Consider the following 12,182-nt stretch of genomic DNA (forward strand, 5'->3'; position numbering starts at 1 on the left):
TTCACCTGTGTCACTTTTCACTACTAATCCTGATATGCATTGTATACAAATCTTGCAACTGAATGCCCATGGCACCCCTCTGAGTCTGACCACCAAGTGGCCACGATTTATGACTCATCCTCTATAAAGATCTTACATTTATTGCGCTTCCTGCACCCCTCTTAGCTTGTCGTCCCAAGTGGCGCTTGTGTCACTCTGACAAACCCTGAGTATTGGAGCAACAGGGTTACAACGCCCAAAGTACCGTTATCCAAGATGGCGGCGATGACGTCATCCAAGATGGCGACCATGATGGCAGCTGATGACACAAGTAGTATTTTCCAAGATGGCGGACTTTGGTGTGAAGTTTGAATTTTGGCGGGAAAGTGCCACGCCCCCTATCCCAGAAAAATGATGGGAAGATCAAATTCCAAGAGGATAATGCATCACACAACCAGTTATCTCTACTAACCAAAGAAAGTCATGGGAAGATAGCTCACTTGGGCTACTTCCACTAACCTAAGTCAACCGACCGCCACCTCTTCCTACAAACTTCCACCAAGTTTGAATTCTGCCAGTAAGAAAGCTCACTTGGGGTTTCGCTACTGGCGCCAAGGTTGAATTTTGGCGCTAAACAAAGGTCACTTGGGGCTTCGCTGCTAAGCTAAGAAAATGGCGCGAAAGAAATGACACTTGTACTAATCTTGATCCCCACCTCATCCTAAGTACTCGCCAGCGAGAAGGACTTGTCTTCATTATTAAACCAATTTCATGCAGATGTGCTCGCTACTGGGTCCAAAGCCCAGCTGACTTCATACACATCGCCACCACCAGAGGGCGCTCTCATAGCTGACGAAATCCAAGATGGCGGCATCCAGTGTGTTCACCACCAGATGCAGACTCCAACTGACTTAGTACATTTCGTCACAGCCAGAGGGCACTACCGTGACGTCTGATGATGGCGCAAGTACCGTAATCCAAGATGACTGCATACATTTTGTTCGCCACGTGGCCTAGTACATATTGCCAGCACCGGAGGGCACTACCGTAATGTCAGCTGATGATGCAAGCACCGTTATTCAAGATAGCTGCACACATTTTGTTCGCCATGTGCTCTAGGACACAGCCACTACACGATCCCATTATGTAATCCAAGATCGTCGCTCGGAGTACGTCAAACACACGTCACCCCTGTAGTCAAGCGCTGAAAGAGAGAGATGCTGTAATACTTCCTATCTCACGAATCTATAATGGCGTTTGCTGCACGTGAAGAGACCGCGAGCGCCAGAGCAAGTCATCTGGAAGTATGCTAGCGAATGTAAATGAACACATGTGACACCCACATCGTGCATCTAACTTATCATTTACCTAAGTACTTAATTCCAATTCAATTTTAATTGTAGTACATATATTAATCTACGATTTCCATATTCAAATATCAAATGAGAATTTTCCAACTTTCCCTCTAGGAGGACAGTGTTCATTCATGACGTAGCACCCTCCATCCCTAGAATGCTGCACTCCCATTGGCTGCTGCATTAGTCACGTGATTCTACGCCGTAGAACCCCAGATGGTGGTCTGTAGAGGGTAAATGGCGCTAAAATGACTCAAGCTGCGCTGGGCTGCTGGGGAGAGTAAGGAAGGAGTGCATTCTATTTATTTTTGAACATTTTATTTAGGGATGGAGTACATTTATCACACTGATACAAAAGACACGCTCTCAAATGCTTGGGGCCATCTCACAGAGCCCACAGACCTGCAAACTACTTGTAAATAACGCTCTCCATACACGCAAACAACTTCTAAGTTAGCCAAATAATTTCAGTACACACTTGCAGACTACTCCTAAATAATGCAGCACAGTGATGTGTAAACATGCTCAGTACTCGTAAACTGTCAAAACAGCACATGGCACAGCCTACAGGCCCACTCGCAAAATAATGCAATCAATTCGCGCAAGCACCGCCCCCCCCCCCGCCCACACACACACACACACACACACCCTGTCCACCAGACCGCAAAGTGATGCAGCTGTCAGCTGTCAAACCACTGAAAGGCCGCCGATCAGGTCCCACAAGCATGAGGAGGCCACATCCCTCTCATGCTTAATTTCTGAGAAATTCCTATCCAAACAGGTGTTCATCTAGACACAGGTCCTGGCGCGACCATCCAGGAACCAACGCCACCGAAAGCAGGTGGAAGTTGCATCTTGGAGCCGCTAATGACGCGATCGGATGGGAGCGAAGACTTGTTTACAGGCTGCAGACGTTCCAAACTTCGCCCCGCGCGTGGGTTTGTCGCTACCCTCACTCTAACTGCGGTACGGCGAAGACGCTGTAGAAATCCATTCCTGAATAGCACAAGCTGCTTTCTCTTTAGCGATTCTAACAGACCATGCCTGACGTGTGGTTGGCGCTTCGCCGCACGTAGCTACTTACCATTGCAAGCACATATAGCAACGTTCTGAGTGTTATACTGAAGCAGCATTGCTATCTAAAACAATCTCTAGTAAATTGCATAGTCCCTCAGAAATACTTAATGTGCGCTTTTGTAGGAGTTGTGTTGTCTCAGCTTGTATGCACGGGAAGTTCTTGCCCTAACAGAACGTCTTTACGAAAATAACGCACAATAAGGCTCGTTTCACACTGGGACACTTGTGACGGTCACCGGTGACGGTCACTGATAGAGATACATTCGTTTGAATTGGAGCATTCACACCGGGACACTGCACTGACAAGGAAACCTCCCCATCGCACCCCCCTCAGATTTAGTTATAAGTTGGCACAGTGGATAGGCCTTGAAAAACTGAACACAGATCAATCGAGAAAACAGGAAGAAGTTGTGTGGAACTATGAAAAAAATAAGCAAAATATACAAACTGAATAGTCCATGCGAACATATGCAACATCATTGACAACAAGCGTTAAGGAGCGCCGTGGTCCCGTGGTTAGCGAGAGCAGGTACGGAACGAGAGGTCCTAGGATCAAGTCTTCCCTCCGGAGAAAAGTCTGATTTTTTATTTTCAGTTTATGTGACAAACTCTTATATTTTCATCGCTTTTTTGGGAGTGATTATTTTTGGCAGTGATTATCACATCCTCAAGAAAACCTAAATCGGGCAAGGTAGAAGAATCTTTTTACCCATTCGCTAAGTGTACAAGTTAGGTGGGTCGACAACATATTCCTGTCATGTGACGCACATGCCGTCACCAGTGTCGTGTAGAATATATCAGACGTGTTTTCCTGTGGGGGAATCGGTTGACCTATGACCTTGCGATCAAATGTTTTCGGTTCCCATTGGAGAGGCACGTCCTTTCGTCTACTAATCGCACGGTTTTGCGGTGCGGTCGCAAAACACAGACACTAAACTTATTACAGTGAACAGAGACGTCAATGAACGAACGGACAGATCATAACTTTGCAAAAATAAAGAAAGTAAAATTTTCAGTCAAGGGAAGACTAGAACCACGGACTTCTCGTTCCGCAGCTACTCACGCTAACCCCGGGACCAGGGCGCTCCTAAGCTCATATGCTCCTTGTTGTTGCTTATCTTGCGCATGGACTACTCAGTTTGTATATTTTGCTTATTTTTTTCATTGTTCCACACAATTTCTTCCTGTTTTCTCGACTGATCTGTGTTCAGTTTTTCAAGGCCTATCCACTGTGCCAACTTATAACTAAATCTGAGGGGGGTGAGATGGGGAGGTTCCCTTGTGAGCCACCGAGTCACGGCGACCCAGCAGTGACTCACCCTCGCCACATGTGACGGACACCGACACTGTGTTCGCTGCTGTCTCGCCGGACATGCATTAGCTTGTATTGGAGTGTTCACACTGGGACACCGATCACAGACACAGAAGTGCAGAGTTGCCAACAGACAGGCAGCCGTTGCTGAGCCCAGTGGTTCTCCACACAGTGCAGCCATCGGTTTAGAGTTCATCAACACAGAAGATTTTATAAGTGAAGTGGAAAGTCGTCCCGTTATTTGGGATATGAAAAGCAATGACTACAGTAACAAAGTCATGAAAATGAAAGCGTGGCAAGAAATTATTACGAAGTTTGTGCATGATTTCGATGATAAGAGCATAGATGAAAGAAACAAAATTGGTAAGTTCTATATTCTTTTTTCACTTTAATACCGTATTTTTCGGACCACAAGAATAGCGAAACATATTTTCTACCCCTGTACGAGGCTAGGAGGTTAATAACCTACAAGGAGAATGCTATCCCTCACCCCTTTTCTTTTGCATTACCAATAGCAAGTGTACTGTTATGCAGTCTCAATGCGAGAAGAATGAACAAAATGGATGAGCGCAGAAACCATGTACTCACACCTACAGGGCGAATGAAAGTAAAATAAAATAAATAGTTTTATTTCAACATTTTCATAACAAAATTAAGGGTACGTCTTTTCGTAGTCTAATAAAGCGTTCCGCCTTATGGTCCGAAAAATACAGTTAAAATATTATTCAAAACAACAATAATTTACTCATATGTTGTTACTATAATAATGAATTTTATTTATTTACCATAATACTATTGACTTACAAGTTTTTGACACCCGAATGAGAACAGTGCTCGTGCTTGGGTTATGTTCAATTAGGTGCACACAACTGTAATACAAAAAAGTGCATTGTAATTATAATTTTAATTGCAAGTTTTAATCAGTCCAGTGAACGCAACAGTATGATTTGTTACAGTTAACATGGTAATAATTAAACACTGCACATTTCAAATAAAATTCCAATGAACATTTAGGCCTAACGACATTAATGTTCACATAACATTTCTAGCACTTAGATTTTTTGCAGCTGCCATGGCACTTCGCCTTCAGGGCTGATGAAGTAGTTTGCGAAATCTTCTCTGATACCGTTCGCAATATTTCCTCCACGGACCAAGCAAGGTGACATGTCCTGCAACCCCTGAGTAGTTAACGTATCCTCAAACTGTATTCCATCACGATCACGCACAAAGTTATGGAGGAGGCAACATGTCTTCACAATAGACTCTGCCAAATCTAATTTAACATCCAGTGGTCGATAGAAAATGCGCCGTTTGTTTGCAAGAATTCCAAAAGTACACTCGAGGTACCTTCTAGCTCTGCACAGTCTATAGTTGAACACACGTTTTTTAATGTCTAAATACTTTCCACCATAAGGGCGCAAAATGAATTTTGACAATCCGAAACCTTCATCTCCTACTAACATGAATGGCACAGGTCTTTCAAATGATAATGACAGTTGTTTTGGTGCAGGTAAATCTAGCGTACCATCTTGTAGTTTATTATTTAACACTGTATTACGAAACACAGTTGAGTCGGACAATTTCCCATATGCTCCAACGTCTATAAATAAGAATTTGTACGTCGAATCACAAACAGCTAACAACAGAATGGAAAAATAGTTCTTATAATTACAGTAGAGTGAACCACTGGAAGTGGGTTTTACAATTCTGATGTGCTTCCCGACCACTGCACCCACACAATGAGGAAAGTTGGCCCTCTTATGGAATCCTTCAGCTGAGGCAAGCCATAGATCTTTCGAGAGGTCGGGAAAACATTGTCACTTCATTTTACGCCATATGGCAGAGCAAACGTTTCGTATAATATACGAGATAGTTGCTACTCCAATTCTGTACTGAAAATGTAAGTCCATCATGGATGATCCGGTCCCCAAGTACCTGTAAAAAAAAGATAAAGCATATGGGGCAAAACTACAAAATTATGCAGGTTACACACAAGCATACACACGCACGCACACGTAGACATTATAGATAACCAGCTGAAACACCCGGCAACTATAATTTTAATAAATGTTAATAATTGTACTATGCCTATAACTTTCGCGCAAGTGACAAAGTTTCATCGCAATCGGATGAACGGTACGGCTGCGCATAAAATACGAACAAAACCAAACAAACATTCATTTTTATATATTAGATATTACAATACTATGGTGGTTTTTGTTTGTTGCAGGGACAATCCTTCAAAGGAAATGGAAGACCTTAGCGGCCAGTTATACCAGAGGGTCATTGAGGCAAAAAACAGAAAAGAGTGGTTCTGCAGCAACTGGTAGGAAGAAGTATATCTACTTCGATCAGCTGCGATTCCTAACAACTGACTGTAAGAACACTACTTCTAGTACTGACAATGATGATGATGAAGACAGAAATGAGTTTGATTAAGGAGGAAATTTAGAGCAGGAGGCACGTGAAAAAACTGCTGAGCGACGGCAAAAAAGGCCACGTGAAAAGAAGAGTCTTGAAGAAGAAGATATCCTATATAACATTTTGAAGGAAAAGTACGCCAAATAAGACAATTCATCACAGCAAGCCGACGAAGATAGCTTGTTTATGCAGTCTTTAGTACCTGAATTAAAAAAATTACCCAGTCATGCAAGATTGAAAGTGAAATCAGATTTGATGAATGTCATTATTAATGCCCAACAATATTACAGCGCTTCTGTTTCCTCTTCGTCCCAAATAGGATTTGCGCCGGTACCAAATTACGCTACGTGGGATCCGCATCACGACCGTGCATATCATGGAACAGTTCAAGGCTACACTGGAGGACAGTCGAGGTTGTCCGATCAGTTACCAGCTGTGTGCTCGCCAGCGGCCTCCGAGTACAGTGACGAGTCCTTAATATACTTTACAACAGCACAGGCAGAGAAACAATGAACTAAAACTATCAGTGAAAGTTTTACAATATTTTGTAATGTATATTAATACCAGTTAAAATCTGTAAAATGTGCTTTCAATAAAATAAAATAATACTACAGTACCTACCTTAATGTAAGAGCAAGTTTTTCCTCTGGTGGGATAGCCTTCCTTAGTATAGTGTCTTTTCCTGTGATTGCTTCTTACACATTTTCTAGTAGTTCATCAAATGAAGTTTTTGACATTCGAAAATACTGAAAAAACTTCTTCTCAGATTGTCTCAGATCGTCATAAAGGGTGCAGTCATCCTCGCGGACCTAACGTGGTACCTACTCCATCACATGGTACCCTTCCTGCTCTCAACATACACAAATGTTCTCACCACTAACATAGATGCTTCTATATTCCAGCACAAAGGATGTGAATGAATAGAGCATTATGATTGGCTATTATCGAACTTACTCGCCGAATTACTGACACCGCCGATATCGAACCACTGTCCACCTTTTTCCTTTCTGCAGACGAGACTTTCAGCGCTTATTTTACACAGATCGCCATATTGCACTGACAATTAAATCATACAAACTACCATACATATCGTCAAATACGGAAAGACTCTTACAATAGGACACACAGTCATCCTCCCTACTCTTGCCATAACATAAACCATAGTAACTTTACAATGCAATATATACACATTTTACACAACATAAGCCACAAAAACTTTACGATACAATATATATATATATATATACAATGCAATATATACACATTTTACACAACATAAGCCACAAAAACTTTACGATACAATATATATATATATATATATATATATATATATATATATATATATATATATATATACATTTTACACAAACAGTGCAGTTATCTTTTATATCTGTACAGAATCCAAAAAAATTATCGTAAGCCTACACTTACACAGGCTATATAACACGGTACTCCCCAGTCCCATTAAAGCATTGTCCACCTTTCCTTTCTTACTACAGACGTGACATTCAGTTTCAATAAACTATTTTACACTGATCACCATACTGCACTGACAACTAAACCTTGCAAAGTGCCATACATGTCGTCAAATACTTAAAGACGCCTACTCATTTACACTGTCGTCCCACTTATGCCAGGAGCTTGAATATTAGTGCGTGAAACCGATATCCAACTCAGCAATTTATCAATGCTTACCATGTCGATGTAGTAAACATACAAGTCGTATCATATACCATACAAAATCACCCCTTTTACACCAGAAAGCCCTCAGTGAATCAAAGTCACTCTCAGAACTGTTATGCAAAGACAGGCTCGTTTCCTCATCAGTACAAACGCACTACTGTTTTTGGTCCACACCTGCCTGCTTGCTTGCATTTCTACACCCATCTCCAGACTCTGGGATTACATAAACACAAGTATTTCCGTATCGTCTGCCATAATATTACATCATTTTCCCTGTACTTCTCAATATCAAGCACACAGCAGTTGCCACACAATCGCTCATGCAGCTTAGTTCCAAAGATATAGACCTGAAATTATTTCTCTACAAACCCGAAACTTTAGCTACGTGGAGCGTGCTCTAGATAACTGAGTAAGTAGAAACAAACAGATCTAAAATGATATTTACACCCGCAAATAGCAATCTCGCCGATGTAACAGATTCCAAATCATGCCTCGAATTTACAAGCCAACTAGGGTCTTTCCCATGTCTAGAGAACAGGCAAATGTGTCTTCCACATGACAGATGCACACACCACAATCGATCTCCTCTCAACTAAATAAGGACCCAAATGTGCAGAAGCAGTCAACCGAACAATTTACATGGGAGGGAATAACAGTCAGGGCCAATGCACTATCTTCTCAAATTTCCACTTGATCATGAAAGCCAGCCAATAAATATCTAGCATTAGTTCTCTATTCGATCGTCTAGAGACGTCAAAGTTAACTCATATACATTCCTACACTTCAACAGGCCTCTGCATTCGGACGGCTGCTGCCGTTAACAGGGAACGTGAATCATTCCCACCACAGCTCATGCGGACACGGAATTATTCCAGAAAACTGGTAACATACACTACTGGCCATTAAAATTGCTACACCAAGAAGAAATGCAGATGATAAATGGGTATTCATTGGACAAATATATCATACTAGAACTGACATGTGATTACATTTTCACGCAGTTTCGGTGCATAGATCCTGAGAAATCAGTACCCAGATCAACCACCTCTGGCCGTAATAACGGCCTTGATATGCCTGGGCATTGAGACAAACAGAGCTTGGATGGTGTGTACAGGTACAGCTGCCCATGCAGCTTCAACACGATACCACAGTTCATCAAGAGTAGTGACTGGCGTATTGTGATGACCAGTTGCTCGGCCACCATTGACCAGACGTTTTCAATTGGTGAGAGATCTGGAGAATGTGCTGGCCAGAGCAGCAGTCGAACATTTTCTGTATTCAGAAAGGCCCGCACAGGACCTGCAACATGCGGTCGAGCATTATCCTACTGAAATGTAGGGTTTCGCAGGGATCGAATGAAGGGTAGAACCACGGGTCGTAACACATCTGAAATGTAGAGTCCACTGTTCAGAGTGCCGTCAACGTACATAAGAGGTGACAGAGATGTGTAACCAATGGCACCCCATACCATCACACCGGGTGATACGCCAGTGTTGTGATGTGGATACACGCTTCCAATGTGCATTCAATGCGATATCACCAAACACGGATGCGACCATCATGATGCTGTAAACATAACCTGGATTCATCCAAAAAAATGGCGTTTTGCCATTCGTGCACCCAGGTTCATCATTGAGTACACCATCACAGGCGCTGCTGTCTGTAATACAGCGTCAAGGGTAACCGCAGCCATGCAGATAAGATGCCTGTCATCTCAACTGCTAATGATACGAGGCCATTGAGATCCAGCACGGCGTTCCGTATTACCCTCCTGAACCCACCAATTCCATATTCTGCAAACAGTCATTGGATCTTGACCAACGTGAGCAGCAATGTCGCGATACGATAAACTGCAATCACGATAGGCTATAATCCGACCCTTATTAAAGTCGGAAACATGATGGTATGCATTTCTCCTCCTTACACGAGGCATCACAACAACGTTTCACCAGGCAACGCCGGTCAACTGCTGTATGTGTATCAGAAATAGGTTGGAAACTTTCCTCATGTCTGCACGTTGTAGGTGTTGCCAGCCTTGTGCGAATGCTCTGAAAAGCTAATCATTTGCATATAACAGCATCTTCTTCCTGTCGGTTAAATTTCGCGTCTGTGGCACGTCATCTTCGTGGCGTAGCAATTTTAATGGCCAATAGTGTATATGTTTTAACATTATACTTACAGATAAATGTTACGATCGCGGTCTCAATTAAATGGCATTCGACATGTGAAAATTAAAGTCATTCCATCAAAAACTCTGTAAACAGCACTTCTGTCGGGCAAATGTGTACACAGGGATTGCAACACCTCACAAGCTCCTATTGCTAACTTAGTTATGACGCTGAAGTATGAATTTTACACCCAAGGTGAGATGGCGGAATGGACTAGAGATCTGAGAGGCTAGTGTACATTTTTCTTCTTACAACCTCAATCGGCACATCATCTACTACTACTGTTTCTGTTTCTTTCAATCAGCCATTGCCTATAACTCAGAGGATATATGGTAGAACCTCTCATATGGTATCGAGACAGAATGTGGTAGAAATACTATAGAATTAAATTGTTGGGGTGGTATGAGGGTGTCGCAAATACCGCTTACATACCACGTTCCTTAGCCGAATCACTTTCAAAATGGGGTAATTTTATCACAAGGTTGCATCGTGAGCTGGTAATACACATTCCTACGATCACCATCATGGTATTTGTCCGGAAAAAACCACCTCATTCAGAGGTAATGTCGTACCTCGATTCGTAAAGTGGGTATAGCTTTTAACATGGATACTTGTGTGCACTTGTAGAACCAAGATCGTTTGTGACAGTGACTTACGGTAGTTACTGCGATCGGGTTTTTCTTTAAAATCTCGCCGATAACGTCTCTCTTTCTAGGACAGGGTGGTAGGACTCGCAAGAAAAAACCTAAGAGACATGCGCAGATCGAAGATTTTGGGTCAGTATTAATTTGGATCGCAGGCAATCATCTATTGATGAAGTATTATACTTAGTAGTAGTAGGGAATGGGTGATATGTTCGTGTTTGAGCATAAGGTTTATAAGGTATGCGTTTGTGTAAAGGAAATGACTATGTCCAGTCGTAAGGAGGATACAGATAATTGCTATTTCCAGAGCCACTGCCGACAGCAGGATGTATTTCCGACACTTCGCTCATTGTCTAGTGCCATTCAATTGAGACCGCGATTGTAACATTTAATTTTAAGTATAATGATAAAAATATATGTGACCAGTTTTCTGGAATAATTCCGTGTATGGATGAGCTGTGGTGGGAATGATTCACGTTCCCCATTAACGGCAGCAGTTGTCCGACTGCAGAGGCCTGTTGAAGATAGGAATGTATATGAGTTAAGTTTGACGTCTGTAGACGATCGAATAGAGAACTAATACTAGATATGTATTGGGTGTCTTTCCTGATCAAGTGGAAATTTGAGAAGATGGTGCATTTGCCATGACTGTTATTCCCTCCCATGTAAATTGTTCGGTTGACTGCTTCTGCACATTTGGGTCCTTATTTAGTTGAGAGAAGATCGATTATGGTGTGTGCATCTGGCATGTGGAAGACATGTTTGCCTGTTCTCTAGACATGGGCTTGTAAATTATAGGCATGTTTTGGAATCTGTTACATCAGCAAGATCGGTATTCGCAGGTAGAAATATCATTTTAGATCTGTTTGTTTCTACTTACTCAGTTATCTAGAGCACGCTCCACGTAGCTAAAGTTTCGGCTTTGTAGGGAAATAATTTCAGGTCTATATCTTAAGAATTATCCTGTGTGGGCGATCAGGCCGCTACTGCTGTGTGCTTGATATTGAGAAGTACAGGGAAAATGATATAATATTATGGCAGATGATGCGGAAATACTTGTGTTCATGTAATCTCGGAGTCTGGAGATGGGTGTAGAAATGCAAACAAGCAGGCAGGTCCGGACCAAAAACAGTAGTGCGTTTGTACCGAGGGGGAAATGAGCCTGTCTTTGCACAACAGTTCTGAGAGTGACTTCGATTCACTGAGGGCTTTCTGATGTAAAAGAGGTGATTTTGTATGGCATATGATACGAATTGTATGTTTACTACATCGACAGGGTGCACAATGATATATTGCTGAGCTGGATATCAGTTTAACGCACTAATATTCAAGCTCCTGGGATAAGTGGGAGGACAGTGAAAATGAGTAGTTGTCTTTACACATTTCACGGTATGTATGGCACTTCACAAGGTTTAATTGTCGGTGCGATACGGCGATCAGTGTAAAATAGTTTATTGCAGCTGAATGTCACGTCTGTAGAAAGAAAGAAAAGGTGGATGGTGCTTTCCAAGGGCTGGGGAGCATCATGTTATATAGCCTGTGT

General features: G+C 42.2%; 1 protein-coding gene across 1 annotated transcript; it reads left to right on the forward strand.

Moving 5' to 3' along the window:
• The first annotated feature begins 3,827 nt into the window (after positions 1-3,827).
• Positions 3,828-6,230, forward strand: LOC126455625 (uncharacterized). The gene is made up of 2 exons (XM_050091389.1): positions 3,828-4,086; positions 5,954-6,230. Exons 1-2 carry the CDS (start codon positions 3,972-3,974, stop codon positions 6,160-6,162), a joined length of 324 nt encoding a protein of 107 aa, XP_049947346.1. The 5' UTR covers positions 3,828-3,971; the 3' UTR covers positions 6,163-6,230.
• Positions 6,231-12,182: the final 5,952 nt, after the last annotated feature.

The sequence above is a fragment of the Schistocerca serialis genome, chromosome 2, assembly GCF_023864345.2.
Source record: "Schistocerca serialis cubense isolate TAMUIC-IGC-003099 chromosome 2, iqSchSeri2.2, whole genome shotgun sequence".
NCBI lineage: Eukaryota > Metazoa > Arthropoda > Insecta > Orthoptera > Acrididae > Schistocerca > Schistocerca serialis.